At 48.8% G+C, this 20,019-nt stretch overlaps 1 protein-coding gene across 2 annotated transcripts; it reads left to right on the top strand.

Annotated features, from left to right (window-relative positions):
• Positions 1-10,591: 10,591 nt before the first annotated feature.
• Positions 10,592-15,864, top strand: UBE2J2 (ubiquitin conjugating enzyme E2 J2). 2 transcript variants are annotated; one of them, XM_062012973.1, is made up of 7 exons: positions 10,592-10,802; positions 12,292-12,422; positions 12,630-12,670; positions 13,432-13,534; positions 13,641-13,779; positions 14,274-14,354; positions 14,768-15,864. In XM_062012973.1, the coding sequence occupies exons 2-7, from the start codon at positions 12,292-12,294 to the stop codon at positions 15,050-15,052; spliced, it is 780 nt and encodes a 259-aa protein (XP_061868957.1). In that variant the 5' UTR covers positions 10,592-10,802; the 3' UTR covers positions 15,053-15,864. The 2 variants fall into 2 exon arrangements, with proteins under 2 accessions (XP_061868957.1, XP_061868958.1); XM_062012974.1 differs by lacking the exon at positions 10,592-10,802 and adding an exon at positions 10,809-11,284.
• The last annotated feature ends 4,155 nt before the right edge of the window (positions 15,865-20,019 follow it).

The following is a 20,019-nucleotide window of genomic DNA, read 5'->3' as shown; positions in this document are numbered from 1 at the left end:
CTCAAACACACTTTGTGTGTGTATCATTATGGATCTGAAACCCCCACCTGTAAGTATTCAAACCATGGTTTTCAGAGGCAACTCCCAGCTTCAGACACTCTGTCTGGGCTTTTAATGCTGTGGCTAGTTAGTTCATAGCTCTTAACTCTACATCCTTACAATAACTAGAATGAAAAAGCAAAAGAAAGCCCAGAGGGAATCTTTCAAAACACACATGTGGGGGCAGCAGAACATCCTCTGGTTCCCCAGGTCACCCTGCCACTAGTTCATGTAACACAGCAATTGCAGCCAGGGACTTCAACCAGGTAACAGCAACAGTGACCAGCTGCCCTCCTGGTCTGTGTAAGTGCCTGGAGAGAGGCTGCAGGTTATAAGAATGTCAGTGGAAGTTAGAGGTGCCCAAGGAGGACGTGTTCCTGTAGCACCCCAGCAACTCAAGGCACTACAGACTTCCACGTGCCTGACACACCAAACATTTCACCCCATAAACAGGTATCTAGAGCTACATATTGATCACATGCATACAGAAACACACATAACACAACCACATTGCCAATCACCCCACTGTACCTTGGCAGGAACTCTGGGATGGAGTGTTTAGAGCAGCCCCTAAACCCAGCCTTCGGTTCTATCCTGCACAGGAGACAAGGCTCGGTCCAAAGCGTTCTGGTTTCCTTTGCTAACTGAAGACACATCAGGAGCTGTCCAGCCCTATATGGATCCAATTGATGACATCAAAAGGGGCAGGACTTCAGGTACAGATCATGGAAATTATTCAAAGCATGATCCAAGGAATAATAGGAAGTGAATGAACTGGCCAAACGAGTTAAGGTGAAGGTTACGCTTGGGCTGAAGTCGCTCTGAGTGGTGGGGATGTGCTCTGGGGCTTGTTTTTAATGCCTAGAATGGCTGTTTGGCCATCATTTCTACAAAATCCCTAAGGGAGGAACCACAGATCCTGTAAGGTTGTCTCCACTCTGAACTTTCCCATCGAGGAACAAGCCTGCTGCCTCCTTGTCGTGGTTTCTGGAGGTTTGTATGATCACTAATTGAAGTCATTAAGGTTTCCAAGGGTGTGCTTGAGGAATTACATACCCCAGTGGATCAGCTACTCTAAGGGACATGTGGCAGTGGCTTTCTTCCTGCTTCTCCTAGAGTATTGCTCATCTGTAGTGGGCTATCCCCTAGAATTTCACTCTTTGCATGTTGAGACTTGAGTAGACTAAGCCAACGGTGGCAACTGAGATGAGAACACCCTGCTTTTGTAATGCTGCTTAGTTGAGGCTTGCAAAAGTCTGCACAAGTAATGAAGGAGCAGAGTTAGAGTTCTGACACTGCTAAAGCACAATCACCTGAGATTTCTTGCATAATTAGCACTGACATCTGCCCAGTTGGAAAACAGCTCTGCAATGGTTTTGCAAGAAGCTTATTGTAGGAGCATATGAATACTCTGGATATAGATGATGTTCAGGGCTCCAAACCCGAGCAGCAGAGCTTCTGCCTGCCTTGAAAAGTTGTGTGGAGCCAGGTTTTCTGTTACACTGGAAGCTGCAAAATACCATCACAGACAGAGGCAAGTGGAATTTCTGCTGAGGTTGAATTCACAAAGAAGGGGGCAAGACAAAAAGCTCGGGGGAAACGGGCTCTTCTGATTTTGGCTGACTTCAGCCCCGTTTACACTTTGAACTGTTGCCCTGTGCTGGATTTTTAGAGGAACAGAATAAGTGGAAGGTTTGCATCACTTAAAATGACTGTTCTAAGAAGTGCAAACCCTATTAAACAGCTGCTGTTAATGTGCTTACCCCTCTTTGTCTCAGGTAAGGAAATGCCCCAAACATTAGAATGACTTTGGGTTTTTTTTGTTCTTAAAGGCAGTATTTTAGGGTGTAAAAATGAAGGGTTTGATTAAAAATACCCAAGTGGCTCTTGAATAAACAGCTACAGCAGAGCCACTAGTCACTGGCTGATGAAGCAGTTAAACTCTCATTAAGAAACCTCAGGACACTGAAAACCTAATTCTGTCATGTCCAGGCATTTGTCCCCCACCCTTCTTCCTCTCTCCATCTCAGATTGTGCAATGGAAAATGGCAACAATAAATCCTTGACAATGGAATTATTGCACAATGAACAGACACAAGACAAATTCTGTTGCTTCATTATGGCTGCAGGCTTCAGTGTAGAGATTCTCTGGCAACACATCAGAACAATACCTTCTGAGCCAGCCCTGAATCCTTCCTGCAGGAAATGGAGAAGAACTGGATGTGCAGACAGTGCTGTCCCTCAGAGCAAGATGCCATTTGTGGCTGCACTTGCTGCTTTGCCAGCCTGCACCCTGAGCTGGGAAGAGAGGGGAAGAGAACTCTTTTGCTGGTTAAAAAGTGAGTTGGTCTCTGTTTCAAAGTACAGAAACAGATTATGGAGATCCCACTCATGGGAAAGTCCTAAAAGGCTGTGGTTGGAGTGATCTGAGTGGGGTAGGAAGTGTTTTAGTGCTGATGGTGCTGTAATGAAGGAGTTAAGCACATTGCATGCCCTGTGGAGCAGCAGCAAATGGCAATGGTTGGATGCAGCCTCTGGACATCTCATGCTTTACACAGAGTGATGCCTCCCACACTATAAGGGTTCAGATCCCTTTCCCTGATTTGCAGCTTGTTCCCCAGTTGAGATTGATGGAATCACATCTCACTGACTTGATGAAGACAGTCTAGGTAAAGAAAACAAAGGAATTCAAAGGTACTGTCCCAGCTCCACTTTTGACCCTTGGCTCGACACTAAACCTTGATTACTGTGCTTACTCAGCAAGGGCATGGACCCAATAAATGATAAATGAAAATCAGCCTGTACAAATGTGCCTGAACATCTGCCTGTCTCAGCACCAGCCCAGAGGAAGAGCAGCACAAGGAGCATCCTGCAGGCAGAGAGAAAAGACTTCAGCTACTTCATGTGTGCAAAAGAGTCACTGAGTGAGCTGATGTTCCTCGTGGAACAGGAACAGGCTGGGGAAATCTGCCACCAGACTGTCACTTCTTTGCATCCTTGACTATTTCCTTACAGCTGGTGCATGTGGAGACAGTGTTGTTCCACACAGCACCCTGGAGCAGCTCAGTGCTGATAGTCTCTTGCTGTCCCTGGCTAATCCTCCAGAGCTCAAATGTTACTATTTTATCCAATATAACTTTTTCAGGCTCCAAAGCAAGAGGTGCTACAGTGTCTGGTGAGAACACTGCCTCAGGGAGGTGTCTGACCAGACAGATACCAATGCTTTTCATACAAATGACCCTTTTTGGCTTATAGAGGACCAAGAGAGGACACTTCAGCTGCTCATTCATTGAAGGCTTTCCCAGCTGGTTGGCTTGCACAGAGGCCTGAGACAAATTAGCCCTGGAATGACACATGCCAATCCCCCCACTCCCAGCAGCTTGCCCTGCTGCCATACCACACTCTGAGCTTCACTGTAATTTGCTGCCCACTAACCACACAAACTGTCTTTCAGTTATTAACTTTCTCCCTCCTTGTTTCACATTATTGTACTCTCTCCCACTGAAGTGTTTCATTACTTTCTATCATCCTTCAACTTGCCTGTGTCTTATGGACACTGTTTTCCTCTGGGCTGCTCTCCAGCCTGTGAGCAGAGAAAAGCAGCCTTTGGCATCCACTTCCCCCAGCAGTGGCAGGGATGTGGATCCTGTCCCCAGGCTTTGGAGATCTACAGTGGCTTTACTCACGTCACTTGCTCCTGCATGGGTGGTGTTTATTCCCCTGGAACGCTCCAGGTCTCTCTTGTCAAACCATCTTCCCACCTTTTCTCTCATCACACAGGGCACACAGCATGCCAACCCACTTCTGCTCCCTCTGAAAGATCAGGGTGCCTTGTCTTCTCTGGTTTTGTGGTTTTGTGCCTTCATGGCCACTGGATGAGCCAGTCTATTCCTCCTCCCACTCAGAGGCACACAAACCTCTGTGGGCAACTGTAGGAAAAGGAAACTCCCAGTGTTCCCTCTGCATTTGTTGGCTGGCTGTGCTGTGTATGGACTTGAACTGGCATGTATGAACTCTGCCTCCTGGGGGGTTTTTCTTTCCCCAGCTCCTAGCAGCCAGAACCACTCTGTAGTCTTTTCAAAGCAGAACACAAACTTGTTTCTCTCTTCTCCCATTGGAGAAAGGAGCAGAGGAATTATGGCAAGGCTGACAGCATGTCCAGTCCTATGCAAGAGGCAGAACAAAGGCAGTCCCTGACCTGGAAAGCTTCCAAACATTGCTTAATGTCTCCCTTTGATCCTGCCCCAAATGTTCCTGAACTGACTCTGCTTTTCCAGGTGTTTTCCTCATCTCCTGGGCTCTCCACGTTGAAGCTCAGCTCACCAAAGTGTCTCCTGGGAATCGCACCATCCCCTGCCTCTCTCATGTGATGCTTTGAGCCGTGGCTGAGGGGGTCTGTGTCTTGAAACCACAGTGAGCTGTGCCTGCAGAAACAGGACAGCACTGCACACAGCATCTGCCTTTTGCACTGGTTGCACCTGGCCCAAGCAGCTTCAAACGCTGCTCAAGGCTGCCAGTCCTGCCCTCAGCACTCCTCAACGCCTGTGCTGAGCTCTCCAGCGCTCTGCTTTTATCACCAGCAAGGCTAAAGCTAGCTGGCACATCCTTACAACCCCCAGAAATCCCAGCAATGAGCACATGCACCTTCAGCCTTGTCACCAGCCACTTAAATGGTCCTTAATGACAGCCCTTGCTCTGAGGAGGCCCCACGTAACCCCTGCTCTTCGTGAAGCCTCCACCAGAGGCGCAGAGGGTTCAGAATGCAGCCTCAGGAGCAAAGTCCTGCTGGCTTCCAGTGTGACCCAGCATTCATTTCCACTCACTCACCTTCCTGAGTAAGAGGTCTGTAGCTGCTCCTGTCATCCCTCTGGGATAACACCTGCTTTTCTGTTTCTCTTCCTGTTCTCTATTCTTGTTTCTTTAGTCACGGGCTTTGGTGGATGCTGCTGTGCCTGTTCAGACCTGTCAATCCCTCAGCCAGTTTCAAAGATTCACAGGCTGGTGAAATCCTGCTTGCTAGTGGATGGTGTTTCTTCTTCCTCCAGCTCAGAGTCTGTATGAAAGGTGATGCAACTGGGACGGGCAGAGGTTGGAGAACATCAGTAAAAGCTTCTTGTTCTGTGGCCATGCAAGGCCCAGCCATCCTGGGATCACAGACACCACAACTCCATCACAAGTGAAGCCCAAATGTCTCCCAACAGTTGTCCAAGCTCCTGGAGGAAGTGATGGAATGGACTTCAGGCTTCTGTCTTGTAGCAACAGGCAAGCAGATCTCCCCTGGCGATCCCTGCTCCTGTTGGCACCCAGGAGAGAGGATACAATGCAGTGCTTGGTAGCAATTCACTGGGGCTCATCAATCCAGTAACTTCAGGCTTTCCTATAAGGAACTAGACCAGAATGTCAACAAGAGGAAGAGGTACCACAGTATGGCACCTGGGAAGGAGGGGAATGAAGAAACCGGGAACAAACTGCGCAAGGGCAAAACAGTCATTAGCAGATCAGTGCCTGAAACTAGCTATTACATAAGTGGCTGTGTCAGCTGTCATACCTCTTTAGATGGATGCTTTTTGAGGTAAATTCAGCTGCAATGCTCTCTTTTCCATCAGCCAGCCTCTCAAGGGTTCCTTCAGCCTCTGCCCATGCCCGAGTGGGTGATGGAGAGTGGGCAGCCACTGCCCTGGTGACGGCAGCAAGAATACAAACAGAAAGCTTGGGAGAGCAGAGTAATAACCCTCTGAGTGCAGGCAAACCCTTAGGGAAGCATTGTGGCTGAAAAGAAGACCTGGCTTTAAGAAAAGAGATCATTCTGTAGCCCTCAGGTGATGCCCAAGGCGACCCAGGCTGCTGGGCCAAGGCAAGGATCATTTCTTTTGATTCATTCCAACTTGCAGAAGATAATCCTGGGAGGCCCACGAATGCCCCTGTGCTCTGGATCTGTTTGTGACATTTGGGGTGTGCTTATTCACGTGGAAAGCACTGTACTTAGCTGGTAAGCCCTAAGATTTGCTATTAATCACTTGGGTTTCATTTTTCTCATGCTTTAGTAGCCAGTGCAGGAGTAGCAACGCTGCCACGTGGCTCCCATGACCCGCACCTCGCCATGAGTAACAGAGAGGGAACAGTCCACCTGAGCAGCACAAACATTCCTGGCCTGACCTGTCTGCTCCAGCACTAACAGAAGCCCCCAAGCAACCCTCAAAAGTTAGATCAAGGTGGTTTGGAATTGAAAGGAGCTAAAAGTGGCCTGGTGATGTTTTACCCCACTGCCATCGTGTAAAACCCAAGTGAAAGCAGAAGTCTACAAGCTCTCACCAACAAGGTCTGCATCCTGCTTTACTGAGGGGGTCTCTGCTTGCCAAGAAGATTTTGTCCAGTTTTGAGCACATTTAAACCAAACAAAAGCCCCAAGCAAAACAAACCAACAAAAGACATTTCCCTGTCTACCAGAAAAGGCAAGTGGCAATAACCAGAAACCTTCCCCCTCACACGAGGGCAGAGTCTGCCACATGGGCAGAGAAACACCAGCTTCAAAGCCTTAAACTCTTGAACTTTTCTCTTCTCTTGCTGTGCAATCTTGGGCAAATCTTTCTGCCTCTCTCTCTCTGTTGCTTCATCTCTGAAACAGACATAATGACACTTTGCAACACTGTTGAGAGGGTTAATTGGTGTTTGTATGAAGCTCTGGTGATGTAAGCTGCAGTGTAAGCAGGGTGATGACTATTGCTTTGATACTGCTTGTTAATTGCAACAGGATGGGTTGGAATCATGCTGTGGTATTTAAAAATGTCTTTTAAAGAGATATTCCTAGATCTCATCTGATGTTTTCAGATGATCAGTACTTAGTCCTGATAAAACACCCTGCTTTTCCTTGTTGCATTTTTGACTGGACTCTTCCAGCAGGTTTTGGCAGCAAACATCATTTCATATTCCAGTCCATCAAAATCCTGAGCACTGGCTTTGACTTGACAGCTCAGCAGTTACCTGTGAAATTCCCTGCTTCCCCATGCCCTGCTTTGCCACTGCAGCTAGGCTGGTCAAAGAGTATTGTGTACTACACATCTGTGTGCTAAAGATTAAACACAGAAGTGGAGCTACAAAGAAGGTAAGCCTGGAGGTTTTTTGCTGTTGGGTCGAACAAAGCAGATTACCTTCAGTCTTTCCCAGACTTCAGAGTGCACCCTGAGCATCCCTCAGGAGAAGACTCTCTAGGACACACAGTCATGAACATGCAGTGGAAACTGTGAGATGGGACACCATTGTGCTACTCTGGGTCCACAGGACATCACCTTGTTCTTATTTCTGATAAGGTGGAGTGGGAGAGCAAGGATTTATAGTTCAGGCTCAGTTTAGCAGGTACTGTGTGCTGCTTAGTAAGCTCTACCAAAGAAGTTTTAGCACTGGAAGTCTCAGTTCCTCTGGGTTAAGGCAGAGTTGTATTTGTCAAAGAAATCTAGCAGAGCAGCCTGCTCCATGAGGCTCATTTTATGTCACAACAAACCATGGTCAGCTCAGGCAGCATCTTCCTCTGGGTCTAAATATTTTAAACACGTAGGAAAAAAACCCCTTTTGTCACTAAAACTTGCTATGACATTGCAAATGATCCCTGTGAAGGACAATTACCTGTAGAGACCTGTGTAGAGATTACCTGGCTTTAAAGGAAGTTCATCAGGAAGGAAACCACAGCCATTATAATGGCTTTTGAAGGCATACATCCATCTTGCAAGGTAATAGCTTAATAACATTCTAATACCAGGCATGGTGTCCTTTGGATATAAAGAGCAATGTAATCATACAAATGTCAAATACTAACGAGGAGCATGAGGAAGCAGTGAAAGGCTCGGGGAGAAAGTGATGAACAGAATGGAGAAACTGGTATGTCATCCTATTTGTCTTTGCATCTCAAGGTGATGTCATTGGAAGGCCACTGATGGCTGTGTACCAATTATCCTTTGGGAAACACGGGATGGAAAGGTGAGCGGGAGCTGGATCCTGGTGGTGGAGCTCCTTGCTTAGTACAGGTGGAAGAAATAAGGAAGAGGATTGATCTTTCCTCTTTCTGACTCAGAAACGTGCCAGAACTATTTTCTAAGTAGTGTTATCTCCTTGTCAATCATCATAAAGGAGGTCAGGGCTGACCTCAGCCAGGCAGGAGAGGAAATCAAAGGGAAGAAAGCTCTGGTTTCTGCAAGGTTACCAGGGATTTATCAGTGCTTAGGTTAACGTGCCTGTCATCCTATTTGGGTCACCTAAGGCTGGCTGATTGCCTGCTGCCTCTGCAATTCAGACAGCAGAAAATGAAGTAAATCACAAGCAGGATGATGCCTGGAAATATCAATCTGACCTACAAATGAGCACTATTGATCCTTATCCTAACAGCAGCGATTATGGGAGACAAAGATTGTGATTCACGTTTGGCACTTGCTGATGTGGAACCTTTATTCCAGAGAGCTCAAAGGAGGTGACAGTCACCACATGATTAAGCATGCATGCCTCCAGTAAAGCTGGATAAATATTATCCTTTCTTTACACAGGAGGAAAAATGGAGCTTCAAAACAAGAGAATAATTTCCTCATGAACAACGATGAATCAGTGAGACTCGAGGACCATGACAGCCCTTCTCTGAAACCAGAGATAATCACCACGTGGAAACTATTTATATGAAGTTATCAGTTCCTGTTAAATAAAGAGAAAAGGAGCAGTTTCCTAGGGAACTAAAGGGTCTGGGGAATTCAATGAAACAACAATATACTGCACTTCTGTAGCACTGTGAAACAAATGTGTGTTGTAGAGTCAAAGCATCAACTGAAGGGAAGTTACTCAGCAAATGCCAGAACTGTCTCACTTGCCTCTGTCCTGGAGTTAATCACTTTCCAAGTTAATTTAGCACTATGTGCTTATTTCCTTTAGAACTTCTAGTGGTGGCTTCCCAAGTCCAGGCTTAAAATATGCCTTTGAGACACGATAGCAGCACTCCAGAGATCCTTCAGAGAGAGGAAATGCTACAGAGTGATTCATTTGCATGTTGGAAAACAGATGGGCATCAAAAAGTACTCAGAAGTCTCATCCAACACTATCATTAGGGTTGAGAACAACACACCAGAGAGGTGAATGGAATGTTAATGACAACACACTTTGTACTTTGGGGCTGGGGAACCTTGTGGGGAGAATGACAGAGGTGTAAATCCGAGCTCTGGAATCCCTTCAGCATTCTGGGCCCTTTATTCCAGTCTCCAGGTTTGCATGTTTCTTCCATTTGAAGACTTAGTAGGAGTTGTAGTGTAAGCACAAAAAGAAAGGCAAAATGGTGTGGCAGAGGAAAAAAAAGGGTGAATATCCTCAGGTCAAAGGGTATAAAACTAGGTAAGTGTCACACTGTGTGAGTGGCCAGGAGGAATTTATTGAATTATCATCATGAAATGCATGTAGGCTAATAGAGCATGCTAATAATACTTGTTATTAGTGTTTTTCATCTTGATTCATAATAAGGATTTATCATAGAGTCCCTTCTGTTGTGTAAAGCCTCCAACTGTGAGCTCAGGTTAGATAAAAGGACAGGAGAGGGTAAGAGGTGAAAACAAACCAAACTGACTACTACTGCTATTGTCTTGAAGCAAATAATTTGCCCTTGAAGCCCTTCATGGCACCACAATCGATCCAGTTCAAAGCAAAGGGCTGAGCTTTACAAACCTCACCAATCCAGAAGCTTTGGGGTAGATGTAGGTGGGACAGGCTTTGGGTAGGAAATTCGCAGTGCTGGGGCTGGTCTGAGGGCAAAACATTGGGCATTTGGAATGCAACTGACAGCGAAATGGACATTGGCAAACTGAAACTGTTTCTTGCTTGGTTTGTTTCTCTCACTGTTCGTTTCAGATGGGCATTTTTTCCGGTGAGCTTACAAGTGAACAGAGGAACAGGCACCACCTCCCCATCATTTAGCCTCCTGGCTGGGACAGAGTAGCTTCCCTTTCTCTCCATCACGTCACTGAAGCAACAAATGCACAAATACGATAGAAAACTGTATTTTTATGGGCCTCATGGTGGAGTCCTGGAACAAAATGTGTCGCCTGTAAAGGATTTCGAGCATGTGAGGGAGGGCTGAGGGATCTGGGGCTGTTTAACCTGGAGCCAAGGCCGTGTCTCTACAACTAAAGGACGCTGTGGCGGGCTGCGGGTGGGTCTGTTCCCCCGGTAACAAGCAACAGAAAATGGCCTCAAGCTTCGGGGGAGGTTGAGGCTGGACGTGAGGAGGAATTTCTGTGCTGACGGGGTTGTGAGGCTCCGGGGCTGCCCAGGGAGCTGCTGGGTCACCGTCCCGGGAGGGGTTTGGGAGCCCTGAGGGCAACGGGCCGGTGGGCGATAGGGCTGGGACACAGGAGTCCATGAGGTCGGACGAGTCTGTGGCTGTACGAACGGCGGAGGGGGAGCTCGGAGCCCGCCGCGTCAGCCGGCTCCTCCTCAGCGGAGGGACGCGGCCTGCGCCGCCGCCATGGCAACGGGCCACCCCCGACCCCGGAAACGAGGCGGCTCCTTCCCGGAAGCGGCGGCCAGCGCCGCCTCGGCCCCGCCTCGCCGGGCCGCCATCTTGGCTGCGAGCCGCGGTCGCGCCGCAGCGGGAGGTGTGGGGGTCGCGGCCCCTCCCGGCCCTGCCCGCCGTCTCTTGCGGCTCTCCTTTCCTTCCCCCCTCCTTCCTTCCCTCGCTTGGGCTCCGGCTGCGGGCGGGCGGGGCAGCCCGGCGGCGGAGGGGCCTGCTGGAGCGGGGAGAGGTGAGTCGCGGCCTGTGGCGGCGGGGCCCCGTGAGGGAGCTGAGGCAGCGGGGAGGGCCTGGCCGCCTCCCTGCCCTGCCGCGGCCCGCCGTGAGCTCTGCCGGGCTGCCGCCCTGCCGCGTGGCCTCGGCCCCTTCGGGTCTTGCCCTGGCTGCCGGGGGACAGGCGGGCGCCGGCGGCTGTTCCGTCAGTGCCCGGCCGAGAGCTGCCCTGGTCATGAGGTGACCGGGAACATCTGGTTTCCAACCTCGCCCGGACGCGTTCCTGAGCCCCACCCTGAGCGAGGGGAACCCGCTTTAGCGCTTGTTTGGGCCCTTCCAGCCCCCACCACTCGAGGGTTCTTTGAGCAGTGGCTCAAGGCGGGCGAGTCGCTTCCGTGCTTGCTTCGGGGGAGTTGCATTGTGGAGGTGGGAAGACGCGGCCGTGGCTTCTCTGAAGGTTGCCGCTTGTTTCCTCCGTTTGAGGTACAACCGTTCTGTCAGGTGAGGCTTCCAGGGCTGTGAAAACCCCCCAGGGGCACGCTGAGCGCTGCAGAGTCTTGGTGTGTTTTTGCAGGCTGTGGCGAGGCTGGAGAGCAAATAACCGTGGCCAAAAGATAGGAGTTAATCCGTGTTTGAAAGTCAAAGCCGACTTCCTTAGGGAAAAACTGGTGATTTTATGACATAAAGAGGGGTCACTTGACTTCCTCCAAGACAAACGCTGCTGCCCCCTTGTAAGCTTTATCTTTTTGCAGAAGCTGTTCCTGAAATCTCTGCTTTCATTTCTTGCTTGAGTAGCTGGGAATAAAGCTAAGGAGCTTGCTGAATGTCTTGGGGGAAAGTGAGTTCAGTAGCAGTTGTTAATTGGTGTGTGTTCTGTAGGGGCATTGTAAGGGCTAATGCTTTCTTTGTCTTGTAAGCAGCGTGGAATTTCCTTTCTTCACCCTGTTGGATGAGGCCCTTTGTTTATCTGGGAGAGAATAATCTGTCCCAGGAGTTCTTTTCTGTAAATTCAACTGAGGTTTAAGGGGGCAATAAGTCAGCAACAAGGTGCTTGTGGCTTTTTGTTTGTTTGTTTGAACTCACTGGATGTGTGAAAAGGCCAAACACGGGTCAGTCCAGGGCAAATGTACATAATGGATGCTCAGTCTGAGTATGAGTTACTCCAAGAGACTAAACCATGGGAAGCTGTCATTGTGTGTAGGGCCTGGACATGGGGCTGCTTATGAGGAGATCAGGTGGGTTGTGTAGTGCAATACCTTTTCATTCACTGTGGCGTTGAAGCAGCAGTGTTCTGGAAGGAGTTTTGGCCTTGTGCAAGGTGTCCTGGGGCAGTGTGTGAGCTGCTTAAAGACTGGCCATGGTTCTTGCCACTTGGTAACTTCATTTATACTTAAAAACACCCTGTGCAGCAGCTCTCTGCACAGATGTGGAGCTGTGTTCAGTGAAGGGCAGGAGCTCTCCCTCTGTGGAGGTTCTACTGAGATTCTTCTGTGTGTTCTTCTAACTAGATGAGCAACAACAGTAATAAGAGAGCACCAACCACAGCAACACAGAGGCTTAAACAAGACTACCTGCGCATTAAGAAAGACCCAGTGCCTTACATCTGTGCAGAGCCCCTTCCATCCAACATCCTGGAATGGTAAGAGGGGGAATGAACTCCTCACTCACCTGGGGACAGAAGGAGTCCTTCCAGGCCATCAAGTCCAACTCCCTCACTCCTACAGATAGTATGGGAGGTGGTGGATGAAACTCGTGCTGAGCTGACCCTCACCTGTGGTTTTGGTTGGGAAATTGATGGCTGATTGTGCTTCTTTTCATGCTGTTTGACTTTCCCTCTTTGTCTTAGGCACTATGTTGTACGGGGACCTGAAATGACTCCTTATGAAGGTAAGAGCCTGCAGTGAAAGCTGCCTGTGCTTGATGGTGGGATTGGTGTGCCTCAGTCATGACAGGGCCCTGTTTGAGTGGGCAAACCAGAAGTGAGTTGTCTGTGACTGCTGTGCCAGCTCGTTCAGAAGAGGTGATGGCACTGCCATTGGTCACTTCTCTGTTATCAGGGGTCCCAACAAAACCACACTGGGGTCAAACTGAAGACAGGTGGCTTCCTTACAAGTAGTTGCTGATTGGAGCAGATAACTCACTTTTGATAGTGAGAGTCCAAGATCATTTGGGAAGAAGCCCATTTTTACACAACATACATGTTCTCAGAGACCTGAGACATGTTCTGGAGATGAAATTCCCTGGAGACAGGGAGGAATGTCAAAGCCTTATTCATTGGTTGTAGTCACATTTCACAGTGTCTTCTGGAGCCTCTCACAAGTGCTTTTGGGAATGTGATTCTTCAGAGGGCTGTGCTTGCAGTTGGCTGTGTTTCTGGAATGGCTCAGTGTGTTAAATGTGGTTTGCCTTAAATCTGTTACAGGCTCGATAAGAGAAGGTGCTGCTTGAGTTAGGCATGGGAGAGACTTGCCCCCAAAGTAGCAGAGGTGTGGATTGTTCTTGCTGTGGGTTAGAGGCACGAGATGATCAGCTTGATCTTTAGTGTGAGAGGGAGACAAGTAAAGGGGATTATTTGGCCCATGTTTGAGCAGCAGTTTAAGTCTTCACCTTCATGCAAAATAAGTAATTCATCTCTTCATGTGATGCAGGTGGCTATTATCATGGGAAACTAATATTCCCCAGAGAATTTCCTTTTAAACCTCCTAGTATTTATATGATTACACCTAATGGAAGGTTCAAGTGCAACACAAGGTAAGGATTTGCTTCTAACACTTAAGCAACTCACACCATTTTAGCCATACTCAATGTAATTCAACTGGCACAACCAAACCCCTCTGCCTGTCTTATCCTTTCAAAGGTTGTGTCTTTCCATCACTGATTTCCACCCAGACACGTGGAATCCAGCTTGGTCAGTCTCCACCATCTTGACAGGCCTTCTGAGCTTCATGGTGGAGAAGGGCCCCACCCTGGGCAGCATCGAGACCTCCGAGTTCACCGTGAGCTCTGCGCGGCGTGTGGGCCTGGGGCAGCCTGGGCAGCCTGGGCAGGGGCAGCTCACAACAGCCAGCAGCCACAGCTGCTCTTCTCATACCTCACAAGTTAATATGTTGATGTGCAGCTGAGTCAGTTGGTGGTAGTGCAAGGGTGGGGAGACTTGAATCTGAAGCTTAAAATCTCTTGCACTAAACAGAATAGTTAAGACTTATTTTCCCTTCTCCCCCCTTCCCTTCTCCCCCCTTCCCTCATCTTGAAGTGCCTGCCAAGCAGACACTAGTACACACCACTTCTATCCCATAGGATGAGGCCCTGAGGACATAAGTTACATCCACAGATGTCTGTTGTAGTGAACAGTCTGTGGAAGGGTGACGTTTTAACTGTTAGAAACCAGTTGGCTTGTGGTTTGCACCATCCCTGTAGGGAACAATCAGCTGTTGAATGGAAGTGTGTGAACTTTGGATGCTGCTGCTGATGGGTTTTGTCTCCCCTGCAGAAACGACAGCTTGCTGCACAGAGCTTAGTGTTCAATTTAAAGGACAAAGTCTTCTGTGAGCTCTTCCCTGAGGTGGTGGAGGTAAGGGAATTCACCCCTGCAGTAACCTGGGTTCCTGTAGTTCACCTGCTGTCTTTTTCCCAGACAGTAGCTACTTTTGTCAGTCTTGGAAGCCTTTTCAGAGGTGTTTTTTGCCATGTGTGAGAACTAAAGACTCGAGTCTCACAAGGGGAATGTAGAGTCAGAGGTGGGTTTGGGAGGGTATCAGACCCTTGACACAGCTGCACATGCAGCAGACCTGGCCACTGTGTTCTGTTGAGCTTGGGTGGGAGTGATCTGTGCACTGCCCCATGGTCAATATCCTGCCTAAAGATCAGAGACTGCTCCACCTGCGAGCGAGTGACGTCCCTTAGGGCAAAACCCCAGCCCCCAGTCAACTCACCTTCCGAACCCTTCCCACCCCTTCACTCAGCCTTTTCTTTTCAACCCCCTAGGAAATCAAACAGAAACAGAAAGCACAAGAAGAGCTGAGCAACAGACCTCCATCCCTCCCTTTACCAGACGTGGTCCCTGACGGGGAAGCTCACTACGGCCAGAACGGGCTGGCGCTGCTCAACGGCCACGTGCCGCTGGCGCCCGCCAACCACGCGGGGCTGCAGCAGCCCAACCGCAACCACGGACTCCTGGGCGGAGCTTTGGCGAACTTGTTTGTCATCGTTGGCTTTGCAGCCTTTGCCTACACAGTCAAGTATGTCCTGAGAAGCATAGCTCAAGAATGAACACAAAGCAATCCCAAGACCAAACGTAGTGGTAGTTGCAGAGTAAGTGGGACTCCGTAGGCGTCTTTTTGGCTCTTTGACACTGGGATGTTGATGTTTGTTGAGTCGCAGGGTGGTTGGCTCCTGGGTTGTGTTTGGGAAGTTGAAGTAGTTCTGGTTAGTCAGGAAACTGAAGTCCTTGCTGCTGCCTGGTAGGGCAAAGAAGTCAAAGCATTGCTGATGAGACGCTGACATTCGTAGTGCTTTGATTTTTGTAGCAGTTCTCCATCTGGGAGCTGAAGGTTGGGAATCTCAAGCAAACGAGGCTTTTCACTTCATGGGACAGTTCCTACAGTGTCACGGTTTCTGCATATCCTGTTCTCATTAGAGAAGAGTCTGTACAAGGTGTTGAAGTGATTCAAGTAGAGATTCCACGTGGACCTGCTGAGAGTTGGCTTGATGTGAACATTGAAGATCCCTGGCTGCTTCTTAGAAGGCACATCCTTGCATATCTAGTCAGTAGTGATTAGATGGGTGGGAACATAACACCACGTGTGCTAAACGTGTCATCCCAATTGTCACAGAGTCATTGAAGGTCTTATTTGGGCTACCAGAAGTGCAGCTGTCAGCCTTTAGGATTGATCAGCAAACCCCCCTCCCTGCATTTGAATCAGCCTTTGTGGGGGGGGGATACTCACATCCAGTGTCATGTTGGAGTTGTTCACTTGCAGATTTCCATTGGGGAGGTGTTGTGTTTGAGAGCTGTAATACTTCATTTTGATCACAAGGTGCCACTGTTGAAAAAAAAGAGATAATAAAACTGCAGACACCAATGGAGACTTGATTGTGTGTTCAGAAAGTCATCTCTGGACTTCTTGGGCTTTGGTAAATGAAGGAACCCGAGCTTCTGTCAAGAGGACAGATGGGTCTGAATAACAAACCATCTCCTGAATTAATCTCAAGTGTCATCAGTTCTGCTTGCTTCTGATTTGCATAAACTCCTAAAAAGTTCACCACCAAAAGCCAAACCCTTCTGATGTGTCTGAGATTCTAAAGCTTTTTGCTTTGGGCTCTAAGTCCATCACTGTTCCCCTTCAGGTCACTGCTGCCTGAAGTACGGATGTTTGTTGATGGCATTGCAGGGCTCTGGTTAGACACCAAAGCTCCTGGCTAGTTCAAAAGTGTCTGAAATCACTTCTGTAACTCAGTGTGTTTGGTTTGCACCCCCTCTGCTTAATTCTATCCAAGTTCTTTGTTTCATCAGAGGCAAACTGACTGTGCCTTTCATAGCTGACAGCCACACCTAGTCATCACTGCTAGTGGTACAGCAGGCTGATGGCAGCATCAAAAGCTCTGCATGGTCTTACTTCATTGTGAAAAGCCCAGATATATGTTACCTCATGTATCTAAGAGTGTTTTCAGGACCATTTATTTGAGGGGGGAAGGAAGGAAGGAGGGGATGGGGAGTGTGTGTGTGTGGGGATGGAATTTGGGGAAGGCTGGATTTTAAGATGCTTTTATAAATCTTTTGTGGCTGAACCAAATCTTATTTATAACTCTTTAATTTACCTCTTGTCTGTGCTTGGTGAGCTCTTGCAGAAGGAGAAGCACCAGCTGGGACTCTCCAAACAAGGCCATTGTCGGGCTGGGTGTGCTGGAAAGGAGACTCATGCCTTTCCTGCACTGACAGCAGGTGGCTTAGCACACTGCTGCTTTGTTCCTCAGAGCACATGGAGCTGTAGCTGAGGCTGCTGTGCCTCTGAGCATCATCCCAACACCTTGGTGTCCTTGCAATGCCTTTTGTTGCCATCCCCCACAGACAGGAGCTTGTTATTGCTTATCTGGGTTTATCTTCTGATCTCATGGGAGTTCTTTTGTCCACATAAATGAAGACAAAGGCCAGGAGGCTGGGGTGTGTTTGCATCATTTGTTTACCTGACCAAGGGAAGAGTAACATCAGGAGCTGAATACAGAGTTGCTTGATGGTGTGTCAGGAAGTTGGCCTTAAGCTGCACACAAGCATTTGAAAGTGGGTCTCTGGGTTTCATTAAGTGCCACCACTTGAAACAAGCCAAATGTTTGGTTCAGCCCTGGACATGCTGCAGCATTGGTTGGATTTAAGAAGCAGAGCTCCCAGCTGCAGTGTCCCCTCAGTGCCCTGCATTCAGAGCAAGGCCCCAGGGTCATTTCAGGTGCTGTTTGCTGGAAGCTGGGAGCAACAGCTGCCTGAGCCCTTGCACCTCTGGCTAACAAGGCTGTGATACATCTTGCCTTTGGTAACAGAAGATTTGTTCCCTTTTGTGGAGGTTTTACTGTTTTGTGGCTTTTTAAAAGCGTTTCTAATAGCATGCAGCACCTGATCTTTCTGTTACCAAAGTCATTAGAGGGAGGAGACCATTCTCTGCCATGCAACAAGAAATAGGCTCATGCCCTGGAGCAGTGAGTTCGTGACTAGTGAAACTCAAAGCTGTCCCTCAGTGTGACAGTGGCACAAATGGCTGCCCTGACAGTGCTGCACTGCCAGAGATTCCTGTGAGGCTGTTACAGGTGGGAGGGAGCTTTGCCTCTTGAATCAGAAGACATCTCTTTTTGCCTTTAAAGATCTCTTGATTATTTCAAGTCCTGCATTTCTCTCTAGTTGTAACTTTTCTCTCCCCCTGAGGATTTGGGGCCACAGGAGCCCCTGTCCTCCAAGCACGTTCTGAGGAGTAGAAACGACTGCCCTGTAAACTTGTTTGTTCATAATAAACATCCATGGTAAACTTGCTGCTTCCTCTGGGACTGTTTTTGGGAAAGGAACCACTGGGAAGAAATCCCAACTGGCTATGGATGGACTGGGGCACACAAACTGGCAAAGCTCTACGTTTCCTCAGGTTAGTTTGGTGGCCCTTGCATGTGTGGTGTGACACCTCCAGGGAGACCTAGAATGCAGTTCCTCTGGAGAGAGGTTTGCTCTGTGATGAGTGATGCTGTCTCTGTAGTGCATGGCTGCTTGGAACAGCAATTTCTTTGGCCCTTGGTGGAAGTGAGGTGGGTTTTATCTGCCAGGCCTGAGCTGTGTCCTCGTTTGTTTTGTGTTTTCCTTCATAATGCTGGTGTTTCTTCCTCTTTTTCCTTCCTCAGTTCTTGGGCCTGGTGTCCTTTTGAACTCCTTTGTTTTGACTTGGTGCTTTTCGTGTTGTCAGTTGCCCTGCTTCAGCTTTTCAGAGCTTGTTAGTAAGGAACCAGGCAGAGGAGGATAGCCATGTTGCTATCAGATCACACAGGATTCTTGCTGTGAGGATATTCCACCCTTACCCAGACAAATTCTGTAGGGGAGGAAAAGAATCCCCAAACCTCCCCTTGTGTTTGCACAAGTGCTTGGATTTGCAACTGGTCTTGGGTGGCCAAAAGAAATGAGATGCTTCTTGCCCATCTGATGGCTCCTTGAAGCTGCCTTCCACGTGGAACAGCCAGGGAGTGACGAGCTGTCTTGTCTGCAGAGATGCAAGGCCAGGATTTGTAATTAAAGCTGAAGCTCTGGGCTTCAGGATGGTGGTTTGTAATGTCTGGGAGTAAGTTTGGTAACAAAGTCCTTACTGGTTTATATCACAGCAGCAGTGTACAAGGTGTGTGATGCTTTTTGGCTGCCCAGCAAAAAGCTGCATCTTAGTTCTTAAAGGAGAAAAATCCTGGTGGAAGAAAATGCCCACACACACACACATTGAAAATGAACTGGAGATGGGAATGCTTTGTGGAACCTCTTATCAGCTAGAAAAGCTTTGCCCCTGTCACAGCTGGGTCACTCGAAGGAGCCCGTTCCGGGAGGAACCTGGGGGCTGCTGCCAGGTTCTGCGGCGCTTGCGAGGCTTTGCCGGGAGGTGGCGCAGCCATCCCGCCCGGGGCCGGAGCCCGGAGCCGCCGGGGCAGCGCTGCAGGCGGCTGCGGGCTGCCGACGGGGGCTACCGGCAGCTCCTGTGCACGACACTGACGTGCAGGAGGACTCTGATGTGGCCATAAGCTCCTGGTCCATCTCCCCAGCGCTGCTCCCCTCTGCTGCTGTGTTTGGGTTTGCTCTAACAGCTTTTGCCCATTGACCCAGCCAATGGGCTGAGTTTGTGTCAGATGAGCATTGAGAAACATCCCATTGAAACCTCAGGCATGTGTCCTAGGAGTGGTCCAGACCTTTTGTCTGCTCTGAAGCAGGGGTCTGTGTGTGTGTCAGTGAGTGGCAACCTGCCTTCTATGGAACAGCCTTAAAAACCTCATCTCTGTGCCAAGATTTAGGAGTGGTTTGGGGTATCTACAATGGGCAGCTCCAGGAAAATCCTGGCTTTTGACCTTCTGCCCTTTGGTTATTTTTAGCACGGTGAGGTGAGGTCTGTCTTGAGTGAAAGGTGAGTTGCATAAGTAGAGAGTGAAAGATCGACTCACAGGTTTCTTGTCTGACTCTTCAGTTCCCTCCAGCTTCACACACACTTGTCACTGTTTGCAAACACTGTGTTTGGGTTCTTGCACACAGCTCTGAAATGCAAAACTCTCCTCCTGCAGAACTGATGTGGTTACATCCCAAACTATCCCTGTTACTGCTGCAGTGGGGTGCTGAGCTCACAGAACAGTTTGTCTTTCCAGTCACTCAGATCCTTGCTTTGCTGCTCTGTGGAGTGCAAGGTCAGCCTATTCCTATTCTTTTTCTGCAAATGGGGGTTGAACTCATTGGCAAGACTCATGTGTTTGGAACTGCTGCAAGTGAGATGTGAGAACAGCAGCAGCACAGTGTGCAGCTCCCTGCAGATCACACAGATGCTGCACCAAAGGTCAGAGGAGAGGTAACTGCTGACACTTGTTTCAGCACAAGATAGAGGGAAATGCCCAGTCAGGAGTTAGCTGCAGTCAGTCTGTTCTGCTGGACCATCAAGTTACCTCACCTTGTGCTTGCAGATGTAGTCAGGATTCATTTCCCCCAAATCTGTGGATACACTCTTGGGATTTGGCTCTTGGGCTGGGAA

The sequence above is a fragment of the Colius striatus genome, chromosome 21 (assembly GCF_028858725.1).
Source record: "Colius striatus isolate bColStr4 chromosome 21, bColStr4.1.hap1, whole genome shotgun sequence".
Classification (NCBI taxonomy): Eukaryota; Metazoa; Chordata; class Aves; order Coliiformes; family Coliidae; genus Colius; species Colius striatus.
Note: the sequence above shows the minus strand (reverse complement) of the source record. Positions and strands in the feature narration are given on the sequence as shown.